The following is a 27,956-nucleotide window of genomic DNA, read 5'->3' as shown; positions in this document are numbered from 1 at the left end:
ACTGTAGGGGAGGAAGAAAATTCCTCTACCCACTCTAGGTCCTTCTGGCTGGGCTACAAATTGGATTGACAGGAGACAGAATAACAGGAGAAAATCAAACAAAGCTTTCTAACATGTGTACATGGGAGAGACCCAGGAAATCTGAGTAACTCACCAAAATGGCCGAGCTGCCAGCTTAAATATAATTTTCAGCTAAAGACAAAGGAGGATGTTGGGGGTAGTGGTTTGAGATTTCAGCGAGGTGGAGGACAATGCACATGGAGATGGAAATGCAAATGTTTGTTCAACAAGTTTTGCTGGGCCAAAACTGGGCTTGTTGGTGCCTTTTTATCACACCTATTTTACAGTATACTATAGCTATCTTAGATATTAGCTCCTTCCTGGAACAAGCCTTCTATGTTAAATTCTTTTAGGCAGTTGGGGGAAGGTCAAAGTTTCTTTCAGAGTCTTTTTTTTTTTTTAATTTTATTTATTTATTTTTCCCCCAAAGCCCCAGTAGATAGTTGTATGTCATAGCTGCACATCCTTCTAGTTGCTGTATGTGGGACATGGCCTCAGCATGGCCAGACAAGCGGTGCGTCGGTGCACGCCCGGGATCCGAACCCGGGCCGCCAGCAGTGGAGCATGCGCACTTAACCGCTAAGCCACGGGGCTGGCCCGGGAGTCTTTTGTTCTTAAAAATAATCAAGCCAAAGAGACACTTTTTGGGGTGGCCAATTCTGATCCCCCACAAAAGAAAAGAAGGAAAGTAGTGCCCAAGTTAACACTTAAAACAGTGACTGCATTTGTGACTTGAGCTCTATACCATTGTTGTCCAGTAACTTCACATAAGCCCTTCAGGACTCTGATGAAGAGAAACATCGTGGGCGGCCACTGCCCTAACAGATCTCTAGGAAAGCCCTCAAATACTTTATACTAACAACGTTTTACCAACCAATGTAGCCAGGGTGAGCTGAGCATCTCTTCTGAGTTGGCACTTCTCCTGAAACTCATCAATAGTAACACACCAAATAAACCTGATTATTTCTAACACCCCTCTTTTTATAAGAACAAATCTTTGTGATTTTCCAGGGGCCCTCTGGGGAGTCTCAAAGATAGTTAGGTGCAAAGGGTGCCCTGAAAGTTTTATCTTATTTTACATTTAGGATTTTCAGTTTTGAGAAGGAAAAAAATCAAAAGCTGTCAGGAGATTTGAACACTGAGATAGGATCATGGATGCCTGAGAAACAATATGTGTCTACTCACAGAAAGTGACAAACATTTAAAGAAAACCCACAGAAGGCAACGTAGTTGTAAAGAACCTTAGCGCTCTCAGAAGTGTGGAAGCTTTGTTTTGTTAAATAATCAAACATAATAAAGGCAACATAAAGCAAAGAAAACTATTCTGGGAAGACATAGAATCTCTGCTATCTGGGCAGATTACACAGAATAAATCTTGTTTTAGGTGAAGGCAATCAATAGTAAGCTGAGGAAACAAGCCCATCAAACTGAGCAAACTTTGCTAAGATTTAACACGTTTCATAGCTTTTTTTTAAACTAGCATTTTTCTTAACTTTGATAAAATACATATAACGTAAACTTTACCATTTAAACCATTATAAAGTATAGAGTTCGGTGTCATTAATTACATTCACAGTGTTATGCAACTATTGCCACCATCTGTTCTGGAACTTTTTCATCACTGCAAAGGAAATCCTATACTCAGCAGTCATTCCGTGTTACCCCTCCCCCTGTGAACCACCAACCTGTTTTCTGTCTCTATAGGTTTGCCTCTTCTGGACATTTCATTTCAAGACAGACACAAATGGAATCCTATGCTATGTGACTTTTTGTGTCTGGCTTCTTTCACTGAGCATGTTTTTGAAGTTCGTTCATGTGGTGGCATGTGTCAGTGCTTCATTCCTTTTAATGGCCAAATAATATTCCATTGTATTGATGGACCACACTCATTCGTCAGTAATGGACATGGTTTTTATCTGTCTTTTGGCTATTGTGAATAATGCTGCTGTGAACATTCACATACAAGTTTTTGTTTGAACCTGTTTTCAATTCTTTTGGATATGTTCCTAGAAATGGAATTGCAAGATGATGTATTAATTCTATGTTTAACTTACTAATGAGCCACCAAACTCTTTTCCACAGCAGCTGCACCATTTTACTTTCCTATCAGCAATGGATGAGGATTCTGAGTTCGCCACATCTTCGCCCACACTTATTTTCCGTCTTTTTGATTTTAACCATCCTAGTGGGTACAAGGTGGTATCTCACTGTGATTTTGATTTGGCATTTCCCTGGTGACTAATGATGTTGAGCATCTTTTCATGGGCTTGTTGGCCACTTGTGTGTCTTCTGATTTCATAGCTTTTAAACTCAGGTATCATAAACTAAGGAAAATAATTTCATTTCCAATTTTTGTCCTTCATATGTCCTTTTATTGCCTGGAAAAACTGATACATTACTTTAGGACCCATCTCAGGAGGTCCCTGGTGGCAGAACTGATTTCATGACCACTCAGATGTCAATAACATGCAATATGTTTATCGTCCCTATCTTCAGATGAATGGATAAATCAGCTTTAAAAAAATTTCTCTGTTTCAGTTTCCAGGACGGTAAATATCAATAGTTATAACTCACAAAACTCGTTGGAGTCCTCAGTAAGCTTGTGTTTAACCAAATTGATTGTTATTCGGAGAAATGTTATTTCGACAGTAATTTTGTCTTATAGTACGTCAGCGTCAAGATAAATTTCTAAGATTTTTAGGTAACTTAACACAAGTTGAGTTAATGAATGGATATTCATTGGATGCCTAGATTATTTCTAAGTAAGACAGAATGCTGAAGCATTGATTACAAGCATAATCTTTAAGTGTATATACTTAAACTTTTGCTTCTTCTTTTTCTATGCTTCAGACAGGGTATATCTTTGGGTCTGTTAATGAAGGTGTTCGTTTCTGCCACTTTGAGAAGCCGTGAAAGGGATGCGTATAGCTGTAGAAAGTTGTCTGTGTGTGTTCATGAGCTCTACTGGCCTGCTAAAATGCTGGTGTGTGTCACACAGTTCACAAGTGTCCACCCCCACAAGTTCTCTGAAAGAGAAGTGACTTTGGTTTTGAAGAGAACATGCTGTTCTTCTCAAGTGTTTGTATTCAGCACGAGAGAAACTCAAGTGATGTGCACATAGAGAACAAACCTTTCCCTTGTCTTGTTTCTAGCGAAACCATCTGGTTACTCTCTTCCCAGCCCTGGGGCCCAGAACGCAGGTGAGGCACCTGAGGCACCTTTGGGACAGCTGCAGCCACACCCGCCAGCTCAGGTAACACTCCCTCATCTCAGAAATGTATTTTTAGTAGCTTTTTACTAATTGCTTAAGTATTGAGTTCTTTACAGAAACTTCAGAATATGGTAAACACAACTTAAAAAGCCTCCAATTTTCAGCACCCAAACATAGTTACCAGTAACATTTCAGTGTGTTTTCTACTATTTTTTAAAACTACAAGTTGTAGCATACATAGGTTTTACTATAGCTTTACCACCTAGGTGTTATTGTTTAAATCTTTACCAATATACTAGGTTAAAAAAAATTGCATCTTTGAAAAATTTCTTCTATCCTTAGTGATATTAAAGTTTTTAATCTATTTATTGGCCATTTATATTTCTTCTTTTGCGGGTTATTTATGCATATTGTCTGCTATTTTTCCTACTGGTGTATTTGTTCTTTTCTTGTTAGTTTGTAAGAGTTCTTTATATATCAAGGAAATTGCTGCTTGTCTGTTACAAATCTTTCTCAAACTTGTCATTTGTCTTTTAATTTTGTCTTAATCCACAGGTAACTTTTTTTAATCTAATGAACTGTCAGTCTACTTTAATGGTTTGTTTCACTGTTTTTTGTCTTGGAGGGTTTTTCTCTATTCTGAGTTTAGGTAAATATTCACCCATTTCTTCCAGTCGTTCTATTTTACTAGTTGTCCTAGTACCCGATAAGTCCTTGTCCTCCGTTTTTCTCACTGATTTTGAATTGACATTTTTATCATGTGCTGAAAATGTGTACTCTTGCTTATATTTGTTTTTTTAATTAATTTTTTATTTTGAAATAATTTCAAATTTGCACAAAGTTGCAAGAACAGCACATATACCCTTCACCTACATTCACCAGTTGTTATTGCTACATTTGGTTTATCATTCTTTCTTTTTCCTCCCTCTGCCTCCACACATTTTAGATAGATAGAGAGAGATGATAGATAGTTAGATAGATAGATAGACAGACAGATAGCTAAGTGAAAATAAATAAAGGAAACCTCATTTAAAATGGACTCAGGAAGCCCTGAAGGGGAGCTCTCACACAGGTACCACTTGGTGCCGCTGCATAAGCCACATAACCAGCAGGAAGAAGGAAGACAAGAATTATTTTGACAAGGAAGGACATAATCACATGGGAGTTTCATCTCCTGCTTGTAAGCAAAAGAAGGAAGATCCCTCCCTGCCCCAGCAACAGCGCACCAACCACTGCTTGTAGCCAGTGAGAAACCACTACAACCTCGACTCTTGTTCTTCTCCGTTGAGCTTTTGTTTGAAACAACCGTCCCCAATTTCCTCCTAAAACCTGACCTTCCCTTTATCTCTGCGGACTTGCCTGTGTTTCACCATAGCTTGCATGTCCTAAATTGCAATTCCTCTGCCATTCCTGAATAAAGAACCCATTTTGCTGGTAATATAACTGGCTATTTTATGTTTAAGGTAGGTAGGTAGGCAGGCAGGCAGATAGATAGATAGATAGATAGCCAGATATCTAGCTTTTTTCTTGGACCAGTTGAGAATAAGGTACAGACATCAAGCCCTTTTATATCTGAAAACAAGGACAACCCCATCACATGTAGCCACAGAAATTATCAAAAATCACAAAACATAGCATTAATACAGTCCTAGAATTTAACATATTTTATATTCAGATTTTGCCAGTCACCTCTTTGTAGCTGTCATCCTCTGCTGAGCAGCCAGTCCAGGACCCGCACTACATCCAGCGCTTGCGTGTGTATGTGTGTGAGTGAGTGTGCGTGCGCACATCTCTCTAAACCTGGAACAGGTCCTCAGCCCTTCTTCGCCTTTCACAGCATGAACATTTTTGAAAAGTCAGGCCAGTGTTTCATAGACTATGGGGCTGACACTGCAACACTGTTGGATTCAGGTTCTGCATTTATTTTCTGCACAGTTCCGGTGACTCGTCTATTCCTGAGCCTGTGCTGTCCTGCCTTCAATACCGTAGCTTTGTGATATGTTTAATATATTACAAATCTCTGTAGCAAGCTCACCCTTGTTTCTGTTCCTTCACAAAATTTTCTTGGCTGTTCTTTCCTATTTAATTTTTACTGGGTGGATATTGTTATTTATGTATTTTTATTAAGTATTTTTAGACTCCTGAGAAGATACAAAGAAAGATTAATAGACTGAGCTCCTGTGTGTACACCATCCAACTTAATAAACAAAATGTTATGAAGTCAAAACCCCTTTGAGTTCCACCCCAAAAGTCCCCCTCAACCATCCTCAGACTTTCCTGAGTCTGATGCTTCTCACTGTCTCAGTGGATATTAGGAAATCTATATTAATCACATCCAGCTGTGTATATATCTTTCTGCACACGTGCTTTTATTCGACCTTATGTTTCTGAGATCTATCCGTGTTGATACATGTAGCTCTGGTTCAGGGATTGGTAAACTTTCCCTGTCAAGGGCCAGATAGGAAATAGTCTCACCTTTAAGGGCCATACAGTTTCTGTTTTAACTTCTCAACTCTGCCTCCAGCCTGACCACAGCCACAGGTGATATGTAAACAAATGGGCGTGGATATGCTCCAGTAAAACTTTACGGATCTTGAAATTTTAATTTCATATAATTTTCATGTCATGAAATATTCTTCTTTTGATTTTTTTTAACTATTTAAGAATGTAAAAACTATTTATAGCTCATGGGCTATACAAATAAACATGGTGGGGGGGGTTTGCCCTGCAAGTTGTGGTTTGCCAACCCCAGGGCTAGATACTTGTTTGTGTATTTTCTTTCTACTGTATGAATATACCAACATTATCTATCCACTCTTCTGTCAGTGGGCATTTAGATTGGTTACCAATTTTTTGCTATGAACATGGTTATAAATGAGCAAAGCATTTCTAGGGTATGTACCTATGGTTCAGAATCACTGAGTTCTAGGGTGTGTACATTTTATCTTTCTTAGATATTGTCAAATGACAGTCTAAAGTTATTGTACCAGTTTACACCGCAGACAATGCGCGGAGATCCTTTATATTTTGTCACATATAGGTGTTTTGAAGCTCAACAAAATATATTCACCTGTTTTTGTTGCTATTTTTTAACTTTTTTTTTTTTTTTATAATTTTTTACTTATTTATTTTTCCCCCAAAGCCCCAGTAGATAGTTGTATGTCATAGCTGCACATCCTTCTAGTTGCTGTATGTGGGACGCTGCCGGAGAAGCGGTGCGGCGGTGCGTGCCGGGGATCCGAACCCAGGCCGCCAGTAGTGGAGCGCACGCACTTAACCGCTAAGCCACGGGGCCGACCCTGTTGCTATTTTTTTAATTCTTATAACAAATAGACTTTATTTTTCAGGGCAGTTCTAAGTTCGCAGAAAAATTGAGCAGAAAGTACAGAAATTTCCCACATACACCCTGCCCCCACACATGCACAGCCTCCCCCGTTATTAGTATCCCACCAGAGTGGTGCATTTGTTACAACTGATGAACCCACATTGACAGGTCGTTATCATCCCAAGTCCATAGTGTACATTAGGGTTCATCTTGGTGGTGTCCATTCTGTGGCTTTGGACTAATGTATAATGACACGTATTCATCATTATAGCATCATGCAGAGTACTTTCACTGCCCTCACATCCTCTGTGCTCTGCCTGTTCATCCCATCCCCTTAACCCTTGGCAACCACTGATCTTTTTCTCTCTGCATAGTTTTGCCTTTTCCAGAATGTCATAGAGTTGGAATCCCACAGTATGTAGCATTCTCAGATTGGCTTCTTTAACTTAGTAATATGCATTTAAGGTTCTTCCATGTCTTTTCATGGCTTGATAGCTCTTTTCTTTTTATTGCTGAATAGTGTTCTACTTGATGGCTATACCAATTTATTTATCTTAAATATCTCTTTAAACTTACGTTTTCTAACCATTGCAGGTGGGTAGGAACATAGTCAACTTTTATAAAATGATTTTATTTGTGTGTCAGTAGTTTCTCTTCGGTTCTATATGTTGACAAAGATAGCGTCTGGAGTGAGGATCTGGCTCCTTCCTTTTTAATTGTTATACTTTTCATTTCTTCTCATCCTGCTGTCCTAGCCAGGGATCCATTTAGCGTTGAGAAGAATGGGGTGGCTGGCATCCACACCTTTGGCTTGGTTTAGAAAGAATGCTTTTTGCGCTTTATCTTCAAGCAGAATGTTAGCTGTAGGTTTTGGTATTATGTTGAACCATACAAAATTGCCAGTTTTGTAGGTTAAATGTCAGCAATTTCACGTGGGTCTGAACCAACACAGACCCTTCATCAGTTAAAAGAAATTCTTTCTCCTCCTACTTGACTGAGTTTTTACCCAGAATAGGTGTTGAATTCTGTCTAGTCCTGCTTCTGACTCTACCCAGATGACCGCATGTGGAGATACATTTCCTGGCTGGTTGGACATTAACTGTCCTCCTACCTGGAGGGTGTGCTTGCTCGGGTCTTGGCTAGGGTTTGGCAGCTGTGTCCACCCTGTGCTTGGATCACGTTTTTGCCTTGGGGAATATTCTCACCTTTCTGTTCATCACAAAGTTTCAATATGACTAGAAACTTCCACTCCTGATTATTTGATGAAACATGCCAAATGTGTGCCTTGGAGCCATGCACGTGAGTCTGTGTGTAGTTTCTAAACAACTAAGATTCAGCTTCTTTAAAGAATGTGGGAGTTTTATAAAGTCTTGATATAGTCTCCCAGTGTGTTGTGTGTCTTTTCAGTTTATTTAAAATCAGTTAAAATAAGAGAGAGCCAGGTGCAGAGGGACGGCTTGTTCTGCCATCAGGTGACATGAGTTCTGAGTTTGCTCTTGGTGAGGTGGGAGTGTTAGGGTTCCGGGCTGAGCAGTGACAAGCTCTGACCTGCATGAGAGGTGCAGCTGGGCGAGGTGGGAGGAGGGGCTGGGGAGGAGGAGTGGGGCTGGGGTGGGGGCTGGATCAGGATGGGGGATAGGGTGGCTGGTGAGGAGAAGTGGCAGATCTGGAGACACTTGAAGCCGGGCCTCCCTATCATGTTGGATTTGGAATGAGAGAGAAAGAAAGGAATCAAGGTTTGAGGCCTGGGCAGCATGATGGGGGAGGAGACTGTGGGAGGAGCAGGTCTGGGGTTAGATTCGAGATGCCCGTTCTCCATTGCCATGTGGACGTCCAGTCTGAGGTTGCACATCTAGATGTGGAGTTTGAGTGAGAAGTCCGATGGGACACAAACACAAAGTCCTCAGCAACAGGCGGGGATCTGAGCCTGGGACAGCACGAGGTCACCCAGGAACAGGTCTTGGGGAGAGAGAGGCCTATGGAGGTGGGTCTGCCAGATGAGGAGAGAAAGAAACTGAGAAGGGCTGGCTGAAGAAAGGGGCCTGGGGATGCAGTGTTTTCCACCAACAGACCCCGCTCTCCCCTGAAAGGAGCCTGTGGAGGAGTTATCTGGGGAGAAGGAAACAGCCCAGAAAGAAGAAATGCAAGAACGTTGAGGCCGAGGAGCCCTGGGCACTGGGTGGGCCTGCTGGAACTCAAGAGGCTTCCTGGATAGCAGCGCCCTGCCTCTCCTTTCCCCCACCAACTCCTGCCACATGTGCAGGTGTGTGTGCGTACACGCACACGCGTGCACACACACACACACACACACTCAGAGTTCTTCCCCCTCCCCACTTGTGGGAAATGCTGTTAAAGCATTGAACTAACTGTTCATAACTTGCAAATCATCTATTAATTGCTTAAACTTCTAAATATATGTTGTTAGAAGAAACCTCTCCCAAATCATCAAATAAGTGTGCCCGTTACCTATTATGGTAAAACATGCAAACAATATGGTAAAATAATAGTTATTTAGACCTCCACTTCTTTCTAGTATATTAAATATTTTATTAAGCTTTGTTAATCTCTTGCAAACTACGAAACCAGCATGTATTCATTACATCCTGTGAAATAACTTTTCTTAACACTCGAGACATGAAGACTCCACGGGGTCCCCTTTTTGGTTCCTCTTTATTTCAAATAGTAAATGGTGTCATATAAGAAATAGGAGGAACATACAGAAAAGAACTCCTATAGATCAATAAGAAAAAGACAGGTAACCCATAGAAAAATAAGCAAAGGATATGATCAGAAACCATAGAGGAAGAAACTCAGTGAGTCGATCAAGAAACAGGAAAAGCCACTCATCATCACTGCTACCTGTGGGCTGAAAGTTAAAACTGAAAGATATGCATGCATCAGTTGGTTGAAAATTCAAAAACTAAACTTGAGCAGAGAAAAGTTGTGCAGCAGCAGGTTTGAGCATGCCCTCTGGCGCACCAGGAAGAGGCCTAGTAGGTCTGGCTGGTCCCCAGGCCCTCCCTGGGGTGACCCACTGCTCACGGCTCTGCTCAAGTCCGGGGCTTGTAATTCTGTTTTCTTCCATGTTTCCTTCTACTACCCCTTAGGTGACTCTCCTTAACGGTCCTATCTGAACGCTTTTTGGCAGGTTTCCCCAAAGAGGGAGGATGTAATGAGTGTTCCAGCTGCAGGGGGTCAGAGTGGCCTCAGTTATACACTGAAGATGCCCCACCAAACCAAGAGGCTTGGGGGCCACTCGTGTGCCCAACTTGGGCCCAGGGCTTCCTCCCCCGATGCTGCAGAGAGGGTGTGTGTGATGTTCAGGTGCTTGGCCTCCCGGAGGATGGGAGAGGTTCTTAGCTTGACATCACGAGGCCTAAGTTCATCCTGGCTAGTGGACAGAGCATGTCCCTCCCTTTTGGCTTGTCTCGGAGTTAAGTCCCTAATACCAGCAATTTGGGGAAAGCGTTTCTTCCTAATCTTGAGGGAAAACTCAGTAACATACCCAATCAATGACCTACGAACACTGAATTTCTTTTATTTAAATTTCTACAACAGGACTCTCAGAATGCCGAGAAAGAATGTTTCTCCGAATGCTCAGGAAAGATCCAACCCTGCTCGGCACAGACAGTCTGCAGAAACGAGACTCCGCACGGCTCTACGGCGGGAGCGGCGGTGGGGCCGAGGCAGGTACAGCAGGACCCGTCAGTGCTGGAGTCTTTCTGCCACTTCTCAGTGGGGGAACCACCGCAGGAACTGGAGTGCAGTATGGCCGGAGAGCTCGGGCCTATCTCCAGTGGCCTCTCTCTGATGGTCCTTGAAGTCCCACTACAAAAGGCTGTCTTTGAGCCATGCCCTCTGTCTTGTCACTTACCCGAAAGGGAAGAGGGAGCCCTGTTGTTTCCTCGGGTTAGAGAGAGGGTGGCTTTCAAGGATAATCCTGTCTTTTCTCACTTTTATAGAGGCAACACAAAAGCTCCACTGTGACTTGCAAGTCAACTTGTCAGGAAGAAAACCAGTCCCCAAAGTCACTCCCGGCTCAAGAATTCCACGAGGAAAACGGCCACCACACCCAAAGATCCTCACCACTTGCCAGCAGTTCCCTCCAGGACACATGGAAGTTACTCGACCTGGGATCCAGCCCTTCTGGCCGCACCTCCCAGGATGACTCAACTCCAGGTAGGCAAGAACGTGCTTCCCTTAGGCCGCTGCCCCATGAGGACGGCCATGGTGACCACTCTCAGGCTAATATGCAGAGTGACACACTGCATTCTTTCTGCCTGTTCAAGCCCCTGCACTTTGGTTTAGTAATCTGTTAATCCCGTCAGATCCTTCTCCGATTTGGTGCCTGAGCATCTCCCACATGATGCAGCACAGAGCCCAGAAGGACAGAGCCGTGTCTTCAGCAGGGCGACAGACTGATGCCCATTAACGTGTCTACTTAGAGTGGAGCCCAGTGTGACGAGGGCATCACCTCTCCACAGGAGTTGATGCAGTTTGCACAGTTGGTTACTCTGGGAGAGACAGGCATTCTCTGTTTTGCTCAGCCTCACAAGGCCAGAGCAGCTGAGGACGATCATGTCCTTGTCCTGCCTGGGAAACTCGGCACACCCTAATGGTCATTGTGAAGTTTTCAGGAAAATCCATTTGAAGGGCCCACCTTTGGGGGAACTGCATGCGACCAAGAGGTAGCAAGAAGGGCAGAGGGAGGGGAGGCTGTTTGAAGACGGTGGGAGAGGAGCAAACCTGGAGTCCCTTCTGGATCAGCACATAGAGAGCCCCCTCTTTGTCACCTCACAACTGTGCAATACGTAACCACGTTCTGTTACGTCGATGTGCCAAAATGTATTTAACTATTCTTCTATCGATGGACATTTTAGGTTATTTCCAATCTTTTGCCATTATGAATAATGTCATAGCAAAAAACCATGGACACATGCTACAGTATGTTATACACATGCTATATAAAGGTAGACATGTAAATTCCCATGGGGGAAGATGTTGTCAAATTGAGCTCTGCCAAGACTGCACCAGTTCATCCTCAAACCAGCAATATCTGAGAGTGCATCCTTCTCCAAAAGCTCTCCAGTATAGTCTTATCAAACTTTAACCTGTGCCAATCTGATAGGTGTCAGTTTAATTAGTATTTCTCCTGTTAGGAGGTCGTGCATCTTTTCATATGTGTAAGAGTCATTTCCTTTTCCTTTTCTTCACTTCTCTGCCCATTGGTATGTTGGGTTTATTACCTTTTTCTTATTGATTTGTAGGATCTCATTATATATGATGGAAATTAGGCCTTTTCTGAGACATGAGTTGCAAATATTTTCCCACAGTTTTTCACATTTTTTTTTTTTTAGGAAGATTGGCCCTGCACTAACATCTATTGCCAATGTTCCTCTGTTTCTTTTTTCTCCCCAAAGCCCCAGTACATAGTTGTGTATCATAGTTGTAGAGTTGTAGCTCTTCTGTGTGGGACGCCGCCTCAGCATGGCTTGATGAGCGGCAAGTAGGTCAGCTCCCAGTATCCGAAGCAGCAAACCCTGGGCTGCTGAAGGGGGAGCATGCGATCTTAACCGCTGTGCCACTGGGCTGGCCCCTTCACTTGTTTTTTGACTTTGCTTATGGTGGTTTTTGTCATGCACATATTTTTTATTTTTGGTAGTGAAATTAATTTCTTCGTTTATGATCCTTTCTGGTTTTTGTGCCATACTTAGGCCTTTTCCACTCCAAAGTGAGAGATTCTTCTTCCATGATTTCTTCTAATACATTATGGTTTCATTTTTTTATATTTAAATCTATGATCCATTTGGAATTTATCACAGCATATGTTATGAAATAGGAAGCAAACTTTTTTTTTTTTTTACCCCAGATGGCTATTCCAATGTCCCAGCACCCATTATTGAATAACCCATATTTCCCCACTTTGACATCCCACTTTCACTATAATGCTAAAATTTCCATATGTATTTGCATCTGTATCTGGATCGTTTCTTCGATCCCGTTGTTCTCTTGGTCTGTTCACGTGCAGTACTGTATCACTTGAGTTATTATTGCTTCATGGTCCTTGTAATGTCTGGCTGACCTAGGATCTCCTCTTTATAGTTCTTTCTCAGAATTTTCCTGGTTATTCTCATGTATTTATTTTTTCCGTACAGTCTTTAGACTCAGCTTTTCTAGTTCCCCTCCCCTCTCCCCGCAAACTCTATTGTTAGTTTTCTTAGGGTTCTTTACCCTGTATTCTGACTTGGGAAGAGAGGAGGCTATAATGATATGTGTGTTCTGAGCTCCAACTTGCCTTCACCTCTGTCAGGTCTTTGTTTCCTTGTCTCCCTCTTCCTGGGTCAGCCAACTCAGACTACCTCTCAGTGTGTTCCTGACACCTCCTCCGTGGGCTCTTGTGTCTGCTCTGTGCACTGGATTCCAAGAGTCTGTTGCTTCAGCCGTTTTTAATTCAACAGTGTTTCGTCCTACTTTTCGTCTGCTCTACCGGAAATGTTTTTGGTGAGTGTTCATTGTCATTTAGTTTGCTTGTTTCCCTCCTCCTTTTTCCTTACAGCATGTTTGTTTCTTTGTTCCCTCTCATCTATAAAAGAGGTCGATTTTTCCTTGCCCAGGTATTTGTAGGACATTTGTAAGGGAAATGAGACCAGGGCCATTTTCCAGTCTAGGAGAGTTTTGGTGGTGGTGGTGGTTTTAAATAAGTTTAGCCTTTACTTATCTCTGCCAGTAAGAGTCAGTACCTGTCACATTTTTCACAAAGCACCGTTCCTCTCCTCCCCTTCCACCACAGCCACACTGCCCTCTGCAGTATGTCCCCGCCCCGCCCGGGCCTGTGAGGTTCCTTCTCACTCCTCTCCTCCCTTCTAGGAACCAAACCGGGCCAGAGGAGCCTTGGCCTCCAGCCTTCTTCTGCTGTTGCAAACCAGGAATTGGGTGTTGCACCTCAGGGTGTGCCCCTAGCCTTTGAACGCTTTTCCTGCTCTTTCTGAGATTACCACTGCGTCTGTCCCACCACATACCCTGATGAAATTTCCACTGCCTTTGGCAGCACCGCCAGTTTAGTTTTAACGAAAATTTTCTCTTGGGCAGGGGGGCGGGGCGTTGCTTTACAGCAAGAATAGGGGAGAAATGCCAACTTTATGATGCCTTCTCAGGTCCGAAATCCATCTTGTTTTCTGATCACGGCATCCATTTCTCAGACATACATCTTCCTCTGCTCTGCTTTTCTTTAGCCAAGTCGCACAAATCCTGACATACGGTTTTTCCTTGGTCATTTCCTTATACTGCTTCATGATTCAACGCGTGTTTTTATTTTTTCTTTAACTTAAATGGACTTTTTTTTAAGTTTCCAGATTTGTGCGATATTTTCTTTTTCAGTTGTCTTTTAGTTAGTGATTTTTAATATTTGTACATTTTGTTCAGAGACTAAAATCACTGTGATGTCAGTTCTTCTGAGGGAGTTTCTCCACTGCAGTTCTGACTTCCTGTTTCTGCCTTGGCTGCCCTGGCTTTCCAGGTGCCTGTGTACTTAGGTTTCTGCCTCCTCCCTCTGTCTTGCCTGTACTACGCAACTTCCCCCGCAGTGCCTCGACATTAAGATCACTCCCTCAGTCCCGTTTGGTTCATATTTAACTGCTTATCTGCTTCCTTTTATTTTCAGCCTTTCTGCATTCTTTTGTTTACATGGCGTCCTCTGTAGAAAATAAAGTACTCTCTCTTGCTTTTTATTTACCCCAGTTGGAAAGTCTCTGTTTTTGTTTGATGGTTTCATACATGTCATTTACTGTAAGTGCTCTTACATTAGTGCTTTCCTCTGGCATCTTATTTTGTATCTTCTATTTAGCGTGCTTATTAAAAGTTTTTTATTTTCTCCTGTCTTTTATTGGATAGATCCCATTTTCCATTTCCTTCTGCCTGTTTTTAAATTATACTCACTATTTTCATTCTTCTGGTGGTTACCTCTAAATTATTAAGACCCTACTATTTTCATTTCACCCATCAATTTCTTAAACTTATCAACATCTGCATTTTTCTGTATTTTCCATTGGTATCAATTAGAGCGTTAGCTGTTGTCTGCCCCAAAATTTACAAAAGTAAATTTGACTAAATTCTTTTTAATTTATTCTTACTTACTTTCCAAATCTCTCATAGTAGCCTCTTGGATATATTTTTCTTCTTCCAAGATAATTTCAAAAGAGAATTTTTAGATGGGAAACTTTTTGAGGCCTTATACGTGAGAGAGTATTTTAATTTTTGCCTCACATTTAAATACACATTAGTTAAATAAAAGACTTTAGTCTTCCATTTCTTGTAATATATGAGGCTAAGTACCTGGATTGACACTTCCACTGAAAACAGCTAAAACTGCTGAATAAAATACTAAAACATGCTTGTAAGACATCAATAAACGACAAGAAGATAAAGAATTCTCAAGCCAAAAGATGAAGTGAAGGAGGAGCCCTCACAGCAGGTTGAGAACTGAAGAAGTTGGCTTTGACCCCAAGGACTTTGTCAACCTCGGTGAGCTTGAAATTTGGTGTCGTAGCCTCAAGGAGTTTAGAAAACAGGTAACAAAACCCAGGACCCACCTAGGGTGGGAGTGTGAGGGGTAACACCCCCCCCATAAAGCTGGAACTCCGAAGAGGTACACCCTCAGTGTGAAAGTGAACCAGAAAATACCCCCCTTGCACGCTCCCAACTCCTCAGTCCCTACTCCCCTCCCCTGGCCAGGGGCTGTGAGGAAGACTGAGGACATGACCCTTGCGCTGAGTGGTAGCAGGAGGATTGTTACTGATAATTTGCCACCACGAGGCAGCCCTCATATGGTTTGGTCCCAATTAAAACCCTTGGGCAGTCTGAGGATTTTAATTTAGAGTGATTCTGAACTGGTGGAGCCCCCCAAGAACTAGGCAATAGCAAATGCTGGTCATTTCAGGGGAGATCCACCCTTGTTCCAGGCCATAAAAAATTCCCACAAATCAGATTCCAACTGAAAATAACATGCCACACACAAGGAAGAAGACACCAGGAATGAGGCCAGCAGAAACAGACCTAGAAGATACAGGGTATAAATAAGTGTTTCACATGTTTAAAGAAATAAAACACGTTTAAAAAAAGTGTTTCTATATGTTTAAAATACCAGCAAGAAAATTCATTCAAGAAACAAGGAACTATAAAGAAAGACCACGCTGACTTAAGGAAGAACCAAATAGAACTTTAAGAAATGAAAAATGTAATTATTGAAATTAGAAACTCAGTGGATGGGTTTGTTTTTTTTTTCTTTTTTTATTGCAGTAACATTGGTTTATAACATTGTATAAATTTCAGATGTACATCATTATACTCCTATTTCTGCATAGATTACATCATGTTCACCACCCAAATGCTAATTACAATCCATCACTGCACACATGTGCCTAATCATCCCTTTCGCCCTCCTCCCTCCCCCCTTCCCCTCTGGTAACAAGCAATCCAATCTCTGTCTCTGTGTGTTTGGTTTTTGTTGTTTTTATCTTCTACTTATGATTGAGATCATACAGCATTTAACCTTCTCCCTCTGACTTATTTCGCTTTGCATAATACCCTCAATGTCCATCCATGTTGTCACAAATGGCTGGATTTCATCATCTCTTATGGCTGAGTAGTATTCCACTGTGTATATCTACCACATTTTCTTTATCCTCAATGGATGGGTTTAACAGCAGATTATGTACTACAGAATTCATGAAATAGATGTTATATGTGAAGAAATTACCCAGAGAAACAGAGATTTTAAAAAATGAAAGAGGGCCAGCCCGGTGGCATAGTGGTTAAGTTCGCACACTCTGTTTCGGTGGCCCCGGGTTAGCAGGTTCGGATCCCGGGTGCGGACCTATGCACTGCTCATCAAGCTGTGCTGTGGCAGGCGTCCCACATATAAAGTAAAGGAAGATAGGCACGGATGTTAGACCAGGGCCAATCTTCCTCAGCAAAAAGAGGATTGGCAACAGATGTTAGCTCAGGACTAATCTTCCTCACCAAAAAAATAAAAAATAAAAATAAAGAAAGAAAGACAGGTCAAGAGCCTAGAGGATAGAGCAAGAAGGTCTGACCCATGCTAGTCAGACCTTCAGGAGGAGAGAGAATGTGGGACAGAGGCAACATTGGAGGGATTTGGGCTGAAGTATTGCAAGATACTAATTCTTAATCCCAGGAAGCCTCACGAATCGCAACCTGAATAATTAAAAAGAAATACACACCTGGACATATTCTAACAAAGCCCAGGCAGCCCAGAGGTAATGAGATTCATTGGAAAGCTGTCAGAGAGAGTAGACAGTTTACCTTCAAAGAGATGAGGCTTGATGGATCGCCACTTCTCATCAGCAGCAATGGGAGTCGGAGACAGTGAAATGACGTGTGTACAGAGAGGAAACAACTATCAACCTAGAATCCCACCTCTGGTGACAGTATCTTTGCTGAATGAGGGCAAAACAAAGACTTTTCAAACAACAAAAACTGAGCAACTTTGCCACTACCTGTCCCTCCCTAAAAACAATTCCAAAGTAGGAGTCGGCAAACTTTTCTGTATAGGGCTGAATAGTAAACATGTTGGCCTTGCGGCCATATGTTCTGTTTTGCGACTACTCGTCTCTGTTATTGCAGCTCAAACGCAGCCACAGACAACATGTAAATGATAGGTGTGGCTGTGTGCCAATAAAACTTGATTTACAAAAACAGGTTGTCCTAATGTTCTGGCTCTTAAGCAAACACAGGTGTTTGCTTTATTCTTTAAATTATTTTATTTTTTATTTTTATTCTTCTTTACACTGTTATTCCTTAAACTATACATGTGTGTTCTGTGTGCTTGCTGTCATTTGGATTTCTTTTGTAATGAAGAGTTTTAAGAGGGAGAGCCTGGTCAACTGGGTGGCATGTGGCAGGGAGGTCAGGGAAGGGCAGGACGGAAAACTGCCCCTGTTTTTTGCAAGATGACCTTCAAGGTGGTCTTTGCAAGGCAGTCTATGGGTGGTCTCAATGGAGTGGTGGAACTGCCATCCCAGCCTTCCTGGCTGAAGTGGCTTAAGGAAAGAATGAGATGGACAACTCATTCAAGAAATCTTGCTCTGCACACCAGCTGGGAAAAAATATTTGCAAACCATATATCCAACAAGGGATTAATCTCCATAATACATAAAGAACTCACACAACTGAACAAAGAACTCACACAACTGAACAACAAAAAAACAAACAACTTGATCAAAAAATGGGCAGAGGAAATGAACAGACACTTCTCCAAAGAAGATATACAGATGGCCAATAGGCACATGAAAAGATGTTCAACATCACTAATCATCAGGGAAATGCAAATCAAAACGACACTAAGATATCATCTTACACCCGTTAGAATGGCTATAATCACCAAGACAAAAGACAACAATTGCTGGAGAGAATGTGGAGAAATGGGAACCCTAACCTGCTGGTGGGAAGGCAAACTGGTGCAGCCTCTATGGAAAACAGTATGGAGATTCCTCAAACAATTAAAAATAGAAATATCTTATGCTCCAGGTATCCCACTACTGGGAATCTATCCAACGAACCTGAAATCAACAATCCAAAGAGGCTTATGCACCCCTATCTTCATTGCGGCATTATTCACTATAGACAAGAAGTGGAAGCAACCCAAGTGTCCCTCAACTGATGATTGGATAAAGAAGATGTGGTATATATATACAATGGAATACTACTCAGCCATAAAAAAAGACAAAATCGTCCCATTTGCAACAACATGGATGGACCTGGAGGGTATTACCTTAAGTGAAATAAGCCAGAAAGAGAAAGACAAACACTGTATGATTTCACTCATAAGTGGAAGATAAACCAACACACAGACAGAACTGTTTGGTGGTTACCAGGGGCAAGGGGGCTGGGGGTGGGCACAAGGGGTGAAGGGATGCATTTATATGGTGACTGACAGACAACAATGTACAACAAAAATTTCATGTAAAGAAAAAAAAGTCACAAAAAAGAAAACAAATCTTGCTCTGAAAAGCGGCAGTTTAAAAAGGCAATATAGGGGACCGGCCCGGTGGCGCAAGAGGTTAAGTGCACATGCTCCGCTGCAGCGGCCCGGGATTCACTGGTTCGGATCCTGGGCGTGCACCAACGCACCGCTTGGCAAGCCGCTTGGCACCACTTGGCAAGTGGAGGAAGATGGGCGCGGATGTTAGCCCAGGGCTGGTCTTCCTCAGCAAAAAAAGAGGAAGATTGGTAGATGTTAGCACAGGGCTGATCTTCCTCACAAAAAAATTAAAATTAAAAATGAAAAAGGCAATATAGGAGGAAGATGTGGAGTTACAGCCTGTTTATACACAGATGGGAAGGAAGGATGAGATGTGATGATTCTGAGGAGCAGGAGGGCAAGCTCAGGAGAGACGTGCTGGGGGAGGTGAGGGGCTGGGGTGTGACAGGACAGGACTGCCTCCTGGTGACAGGGACAGGGAAGTGGATGGGCGGCCAGAATTGTGAGCTTACCTGACTTGCGCGCTGACAAGTGAGCCTGCCAATTTCATGCATGCTGGCGGAAGACATGAGATTCCTGGGTCAGACACAAAGGACTTTATCACTCACGGCACAGCAGGCAGCTGTGAATTCCTTCATCCTCCCATCCTCCAGGCCAAGGCAGAGTGGGGCCTGTGTCCTGAGAATGTGTCTCAGCTGAGGAACCCCAAGCCAGGGGAACCCAAATGTTTTCTAGTGTGCTTTAAGCGTATCTGCCCTTTGCTCCAGAGAGAGACATGCTCTCCATCTTCCGAGGCTGTTAGCTGTACAAATACCTAGATGAGAGAGTCTAGAACAGAAGCTGTGGTGGTCTGACAAGCAGAAATGCAAGTGACCCATGGAGAACTGTCCCAACAACAGGTCTGGTGGTGGGAAAATGGGTTCCTGTCACATTCCCTTTATTTCCTCCTTTTGAGTACAGCACAAAGCCGTGGGCTCTGAGAGAGGAGAGAGAGGTGCAGGAGGCTTACAGAAAGGGTAGTTGCAAAATGGCCATTTGATGGTAAGGAAGCAGCCAGTAGGGAGTGAATGGGGTTGCCAAGCAGTGCAGGTCCTCGTGAAGAGCAGGACGGCCAGATGGTGGCTGTAGGTGAAAGCGGAGACCATCCTGGGGTGGAGAAGGGCATGACTGTAATAACAGCTCCAAGTGCCATTGTGGAGCAGCCGTGAATTGAGGTGGGAGCGATGACAGATGCAGCACATGGTTACCCAGAGGCTGAAAGTGGAACTGGCCTAGGGAGAGGAAGTGGGAGTGGTATGTATCGGTTTAAATACTTTTAGCTACAAGTCACAGGACAGCCTAACGAAAGTAACATAAAACAGCTTCTCAACCTTTATCTCATCATGGCACCCATAGAAAATTATATGTGCTCACTGGAATGAAGAGGAGAGAGCTAAGGTGGTCAGCATCTTGATAACATTCCTGACACACAGTGTGCATGGCACCGCAGTGGGACACACAGACCAAAAAATAGGAGTCCATCAACTTGTATGTCAAGTCCAGAGGTAAATGAGCCTAGGGCTGGATCCTCTGGGATTCTCTTTCCTCCTAATGGTTCCACAATGGCTGAAGCAGCTCCGATCATCATGTCAGAAGGTCCAAAGGGGTGCTTCTCTCTGCACGCTTCTCTTTCTTTTATTTGGAAAGGGAAATGTCTCTCCAGAGCTCCCAACAGACCACCTCGTCCATCTCACTGGCTGCCTGGGTCACGTGGCCTTTCCTTGATTGGTCACTGGGAGATTGTCTTAGACCCTGGGAGCCTGCTGCCTGGAACTGAATAGTGTTGGGGTCTCTTGGCAAGAAAGTTGGGGAAGGGCTGTGGGGTGGGCCTTCAACAGGGTCTGTGCAGGGGAAAGTGGTGCAACCCCAGGCCCAGAGGGGTTGCGGCTATCTCTGAGCAGCACTTTGCAATAAAAAAGAAGATACGTTTCAACATAGGCTTTCTGTGCACTCCGCGAAAGATTTTGTCATAAAGAGGTCAAAAGTAATGCAGTTTAATTGTTCTAATGATCCACCAAGTTTCCTGCACTCTCCTTGTATCTGAATATTTGAGCACACATAACTGAATTACCAGTATGATATTTCCACCCTGTTTAAGAATACTTTTTAAAACTTTTTTGGTGACTTAAACAGTAACACTCAGGAAGAGGAGAACTCTGGTTAAGGCGCGATGTTAGCATTTATGATAAAGTACAGCGTGGGGAACAGTCCCCAGACAAGCAGTCTGGAAGCTCCATCCTAGAAATTGGGTTGAGTGGCCTCTGCCCTTTTCACATTTTCAGCGCATCGTGAGGAGCAAGGTGCGTCCTAGCCAGCATGGACAGGGTTAGAGTGACAACAAATGGTTGAACACTTGTGGCATGTGCAGTTAAGGACATTGCACTAGTTGTATAATGTGGTACTTCTCAAGACGGCTGGAGGTTTTCCTGCTGAAAGGACACACACCTCTTGCTTTTAAGGTGGGACTAGTGCCACCCCTCCCACCCCGCTTCCTGTCCTGCCCCACCCCTCCCACCTTTGCCCCACCTCTTCCTGTCCTTGCCCCGCCCATCCCACCTTTGCCCCGCCCCTTCCTGTACTTGCCCCGCCCGTCCCACCTTCACCACGCCTTTACCTGTCATTACCCGCCCTGCCGTCCCCCCCTCATCCCCCACACGCATACACACTGACCCTTTGCAGGCCTGTCCAGGCCCTACTGCAACCCCATCTCAGTGCAGGACCCCACCCTGACTCCCAGGGCCTGGACAGCGGCCTGGGGGCCGCACCCTGGACCTTTAGGTCAGCATGGCCCCCTTCTCCATCCTCAGGGATCCACTATTTGCAGGGCGCAACCTTTCCACGTCCTGCCGCTACTCACCCGAATTCTTGCAGCATCCGGACGGTCTCTGCCCCTACCCGGCCTGTAGCAGCGAGCCAGTGCCTCCCACCACATCTCCCCTCCTCCCCAGACGCGTGCAGCCCAGCTCCCTCCTGCCCGCACCCGCGGACACTTTCGCGCACCTGTGGACACTGCCCTGCTCCTGCAGACACTCCTTCCTGCCCCTGTGGACACCCCCCTGCACCTGCAGACACACCCTCCTGCACCTGCAGACACTCTATGCTGTCCCTGTGGACACTCCCCTGCACCTGCAGACACCCCCGTGCACCTGTGGACACTCCTCTGCACCCTCGGACAGTCCCCTGTACCTGCAGACATTCCCGTGCACTTGTAGGCACCACACCCTGCACCTGCGAACATTCCCATGCTCCTGTAGCCACCCCACCCCCTGCACCTGTGGACACCCCCCTGCACCTGCGGACAATCCTGTATATCTGTGGACAACCGCCTCCCCCCCGCACCTGGGGACACCCCCCCATACTTAGGGACACCCCCTTCCCAAACCTGCAGACCCCTGTACTTGTGTGGGCACCCCACCTTCATCTTTCGAGCCCCTGCCTCCTCCCGAAGCCCTCCCTGGCCCCTTCTTGCAGCATTTCACCCCCTACCTGGCTTCTTCTTAGCACTCGCCCCCAAGTTTCACGCTCTCCATTTTTCTCATTTATCTTGATTCTATTCTGTCTACTGGGAGAGTATGAGGTGGGGTGGGAGCATCGTCCTTGATCCTTGACCCTTTGTGGCCGGCACAAGCAGGTATACAGTAGGTGCTCAATCAAGGTGTGCAGGAGGATAACCAAAGCAAAGAATGAGAGCCTGGGGAGGCCTTGAGTCTGCGGCCCAGGGATCTAGAGTCTCAGGAAAAGTGTGTAATTGGAGAAACTCCCAAGCATTGTTTAAAAAGTATAAGATTTGGAAAAACAGGCCCTTCCTGGATAGAAGTATTAAGTATTGTAAAGAGAGCTGTTTTCTCCAAATCGAAGTAACCAGTTACTGTAATCCTAATTGAAATATGGACAGAGTTTCTCTTGAAGCTAAATAAGTGGGTTTTCAAGTAGTAGAGCAATAAAATGAATGGGGAAGAGGTAATATCAGCATGCGTCATTAAATAATATGATGCCAACACAGAACGGCCCTCCCCAGCAGAGCCTCTGAGATAAGAATGTGGTGCTTCTCCAGGAGCCAGGACAATGGCAGTGTGGATGCGCTCACTGCCCTCTTCACTCCTCCCATCTAGACCACACGCTGAAATGCGCCATCCTGGGCAAAGTTAAATGGCTTAGAATCAAACCATAAAAATAGACAGAACTAGAACTGAATACTTACAAATGAGGAGAAGGTTAACCTTAGATGTGCTTTAAAAATCACAAATATCGAAGGTAATTCTTTTTGTGTGTGTGAGGGAGATCAGCCCTGAGCTAACATCCGTACCAATCCTCCTCCTTTTTTGCTGAGGAAGGCTGGCCCTGAGCTAACATCTGTGCCCATCTTCCTCCACTTATGTGGGACGCCGCCACAGCATGGCCTGACAAGCGGTGCGTCGGTGCGCGCCCAGGATCCGAACCTGGGCCGCCAGCACTTAACCGCTACGCCGTGGGGCCAGCCCCTAAGGTAATTCTTTTTTACCTCAAAAATAATCAAACTGGGAAGATATCCTGAAGCAACATGATGAAGGTCAGTCATATATACATAACTCATCCAAGATTAGATGCACAAGTTGATCAGAAGGGACAAGAACGCTCAGCCGAGGCAGTACAAGCCAAGCACAGGGTGTGACCCTCGGCAGAGCAACACCTGCCTGGGAAAGCCTGGTCCGGCCTAGGAGGGTAGGCCGAGCCACCTGGCCTTCTGGGAGTGCAACTGATCAGTGTATCTCTGTTCCGGGGATTGTTAGAGTAGTCAGCCTCCGGTGTCCGTCAGGGTGTGCAACGTCCACTGGAGCAAAGGGGGCTCTGAAACTCGTCTAGTCAGGAGTGACACCTCCCTCTGGCTATGACATAAATTAAAATAGTGCGTAGGGGTTTAAGTGAAAAGTTAGTCTCCTCCTCCCTCTCTCCTCCCCAACCCCCACTTTCCAGGCCCAGTCCCTGTCCCCAGGCCACAACTGTCCACTCTGACTGCCCCTCTCCAGACTCGCCCCCACTCTGTGGCTGTAGAGGCATATATGTAGAGATGTGTGTGTATCCTCTTTTCTGTTCGGTGGCATATACAGTAGGCAACTTGCTTTTCCATCTCTGTCTGTGGCGTTTTTCTCTGTCTCGGTGCACACAGAGCTAACAGGTCTTTTCAGTAGTTTACTGACCCTCTGCCTCAGTACTTTTTTTAACCTGCTTGTGCTCAGGGCCGTTGAGGTTGCTGGTTGTTGTTCATTTCTAAACCAGTGCTGCAGTGACCCTCCTGGTGCACATGGAGCGCTTGTGGGAACCTGTTGTCCGATGAATATCTGGAAGTGAAGTTGCTGGGTCAAAGGTGTGAGTGGTTTGAGTTCTGAGAGGATTACCAAATTGCCCTCGAGAGTTGGCCCAGTGCGTGTCCATGGCTGCAGGGGGTACGGGCATCTTTCCTCACTCTGATACTGGTGGGTTTTTATCAAGCATTTTCTTTTTTGGCCATTCTTATAGGTGAAACATGTTATTTCGCTATTGCTTTAAGTTACAGGTAAGATTGGCCATTTGACATGTGGTTTGTGTGTTGGTCGGGTTTTGCGCCCTTTTTAAAGGTGACCTCACAAGCCAGCATAAGGAAACGCATGCTCATTGTGGTTTTTGAAAGTGAGACCACAGAAGGATGCAAAAGTGTGCTTTAGAAGAGGACTGCTGCCCAGGCTTTGGGAAGGGGGCCGACAGGAGGAGGGGAGGGAGGAGTGAATAACAGTTTTTACAAGTAAATGCAATCTGAATGGCTTTTTTAGAGGGGAGTACAGCTAAAGCCAGTAATTGTTGAGTGCTTCCTAAGTGCCAGGCATTATTAGTACTTCGCCTACAAAGATATTTAATCCCCACAGTAAACCAGTGCCACAGCGGGGGGCTACTGGGATCTCATTTTCAAGTGAGGAAATGGAGGCCCGGGGCACTGAGTAACCACCCAAGGTCATGTAGCCCCTAGCCAGAGGTCCCAAGTCCCAACCCTCATTCCACTCCCTGGAGTTCCAGAGGGGATAGGCCTGACCCAAACAGGGCAGGATGAGTGGGGCAAAGGTCCAAGGTTGTCCCTAGGGTCAGATAGAAGCTCCTGAGGAATGTAGCTGCTGGTGGTCAGTACACCTTCAGAAAGGGAGGCGGAACCTTCCCCACTTCAGGCTGGCACTTGCTCGGCACCCAGCCTGTTCTGAGCCCCTGAACAGTGGCCCCTGAGCACCACTGGAGGTGGTGGCTCCCTCACTGTGGAGGGAGCTCCCTCAGTCTCTCCTGTGCGGTGAAAAGGACTGCAGTGCGCCCTCTTTTCTCCCGGATGGAGACTTACTCTCACGCCCTTGTGCCAGCCCCCAAACTGAGGATGAGGGAATAAAAAAGGATAAGATTGGGGCCGGCCCGGTGGCGCAAGCAGTTAAATGCACGCGCTCTGCTTCGGCGGCTCGGGGATCGCTGGTTCGGATCCCGGGCGCGCACCGACGCACCACTTGTCAAGCCATGCTGTGGCGGCGTCCCGTGTAGAGTGGAGGAAGATGGGCATGGATGTTAGCCCAGGGCCAGTCTTCGTCAGCAAAAAGAGGAGGATTTGCAGATGTTATCTCAGGGCCGATCTTCCTCAAAAAGTAAATAAATAAATTAAATTAAATTAAATTTAAAAAGGATGAGGAATAAGAGGAGGTACGACTTTTAAAGGGGTGCAATGTTAATGTTGGGATTTTCTTTAAATTTTTGTTCTTTTGAAAATTACGTTAGTTTCTCCCAAAATTTAAAACTTTTCCTTTAGAAAGGATTGCATAAGATATTAAGATAAGGTGTGCCATAATCTCGTTAACTGCTGATAATCCAACGTTATTTTTAAACCCTGTATAGTGAGAACATGTCTGTGCAGGTCTCTTTATAGAGCTGACACCTAAATCAGAAAAGCAAGTTGCCAGGCTGTTCTTATCTAAGGATCCAGAAAGAAACAAAAACAACCACCTCCTATTCACAGCCCAAATGTTGGGAGCCTCTGTGTCAGTGCTCACATGGTGCTCTCTTGTCGCCATTAGCCCACCTCACTGCCCCACCACAATGGATTCCTCTCCCAGCAGCTCCTGGAGGTCTGGGCTCTACATTCAGATGAAGAAACCCAGGCCCAGAGACACTAGGTTGCTCATCCAAGGTCACACAGCCCCCAGTTAGTGGATCGGGATCAGAATCCAAGCCATCTAACTCCAGACCCTGAGCCCATCTGGCAGAGAAGGGTCCCAGAGGCCAATGCCCGTGGGCGCCTTGCAGCAGGCAGCTGAGCAAAGGTGTATATGGGCCGTGCTAACTACCAGGGGTGCTCAGCTCGGGGTACTGGCGACCCACAGGCTGGCTCCGTCTAGTGGAAGCAGTTGGTGATACCACCCACAGTCACCCCTCCGTGGCAGTGTGGGTCCAACGAGCTGGATCCTCCCGTTTTTCAAGAGAAACTGGAAATCTTGGTTTTTTATATAGAACATTGCCATTTTTGAATATTGGCAACTAATTGAAAACTCAAAACAAAATGTGGGCCAAATTGCCACTTAGTTTGCGAGCTACACACTCCTGCTAGCCTGATCCAGCCATGCCTCCAGCTTAGAACTGTGTTCACAATTTTATGTGGTTGACAGAAAACAAAGAAAATGCGGCAATGACCTGGATCAGCTGAGTGGGCTCCAGGGGGACAGCCTCTGGCAAAGCACCTTCCCCCACTGGGAGTAAAGTGACTGCTGGGTAAAACCGAGATTCTGTCTACTCTGAGTCACGGTGTGCTCACACGAGCAAACGCACCAGGTCTGCCCCAGTTAGTGGGCCATTCTGCAGGGTGTCACCAGGCTCTGCATAGGGCTGAGTGGGCCCCCGGGACACCATCTCATCCTGGCACCGTGTGCTTCTGAGTGGAGACTGTTCCAGGCCTTCCCTGGAAGGATGCTTGGACTCAGGAGCAGCATTTTGGACCTTCCTCTGAAGTAGACTGTGATTCAGCCATGGCTCGGCCAGCCCAGCCATTCTCTGAGGACATAAAAACATGTGCTGAACATGGGAGCTTAGAGTCACCTTGTCCACGTACCTTGTCAATGCAAAATAACCAATAGCCATTCTATAGATAAGGGAAATAAGGTGAGTTTTTTTATTTTGTCTTGGTTTTTTAATTTTATTTTGTTGTTGTTGTTGTTGTTTAAATAAGGTGAGTTTTACTTGAGCCACAGTGAGGATTATAACCCCGGAAGGCCTTTTCCAGAAAGGAAGAAAGCTTCCAGAGAAGCACGGTTTTCAGTACAGTCTTATATCTTTTTAGAACAAAGAACATGTATTAATCACACCCAGGATACATTTTGAAAGTTTCAAAGAAGTTTTTAGTTGCAAATTAGCAAGTCAACAGGACCCTGATGTCAGGAAAGGGACTACTCTGGGCATTACCAATAGGGCGTAGGAGGGGAAGTGTGCATTCTTATCTTAAGAGAGTGCGTTCTTTACTTTAATGGTTAAAGCAGATGTACAATGTATGTTTGATAGGCCATAAGTCAGGCTTCTTTAGTTCAAGCTGAATCAGTTTGAACCCAAATAGTTACCCCATATACCTCAATATGTGAAAATCTCTTGAAACCCTCAATACCAGGAATATAGCCATCTGGCCTCCCCACAGGTGCTGTTTTTGTTTCTTGTGAAACCCAGGAGTTGAGCACCCAGGAGAGCACTTTAGACGCCCCAGCCCCACATTTGAGTGGCAGATGGTAAGGAACAGCTGCTTGTGATGTGGATTTGTGATAAGAAAGAAAAGAGGAGGGCCGGCCCTGTGGCTTAGTGGTTAAGCGCTCGTGCTCCACTGCTGGCAGCCCGGGTTCGGATCCCGGGCGCGCACCGATGCACCGCTTCTCCAGCCATGCTGAGGCCATGTCCCACATACAGCAACTAGAAGGATGTGCAGCTATGACATACAACTATCTACTGGGGCTTTGGGGGAAAAAATAAATAAACAAAACAAAATTAAAAAAAAAAGAAAAGAGGAGAATCACACAGGATGGGTGACCTCAGAGGACAGTTTGTGATTCCATTGTAAACACACCTGGGACATGACATTCTGTTCTTCCCTTCTGTGGTCCCCATACCTATATGCTAACCACAGAACTCCCTCAGGTCTGAGAATCAATACTAGAAAGTGAACGTCAGGCTCCTGTTGCCCCATGGTGAGATGGACAGACCAAAGAGAACCTTCTGAGACCCGGCTCAGAGACCAGCAAGCTGAGCCACAGGGAAAGAGGCCAACAGGAGCCTGAGGAAGGGCTGTCCTTTGCACCAGAAACATGCAA

At 44.9% G+C, this 27,956-nt stretch overlaps 1 protein-coding gene across 2 annotated transcripts in view; it reads left to right on the top strand.

Moving 5' to 3' along the window:
- CCDC57 (coiled-coil domain containing 57) overlaps positions 1 to 27,956 on the top strand; it is a 141,722-nt gene that overhangs the window by 93,168 nt on the left and 20,598 nt on the right. For both annotated transcript variants that reach the window (XM_087441839.1, XM_087441838.1), the window contains 3 exons: positions 3,213 to 3,313; positions 10,155 to 10,286; positions 10,559 to 10,775. In XM_087441839.1, the coding sequence (XP_087297965.1) occupies positions 3,213 to 3,313; positions 10,155 to 10,286; positions 10,559 to 10,775 (450 nt within the window). The remainder of the gene's footprint in view (positions 1 to 3,212; positions 3,314 to 10,154; positions 10,287 to 10,558; positions 10,776 to 27,956) is intronic.

The sequence above is a fragment of the Ceratotherium simum genome, chromosome 16, assembly GCF_057802395.1.
Source record: "Ceratotherium simum simum isolate JZ-2026a chromosome 16, ASM5780239v1, whole genome shotgun sequence".
Taxonomy (NCBI): domain Eukaryota; kingdom Metazoa; phylum Chordata; class Mammalia; order Perissodactyla; family Rhinocerotidae; genus Ceratotherium; species Ceratotherium simum.
This window is presented reverse-complemented; position numbering and strand designations above follow the sequence as displayed.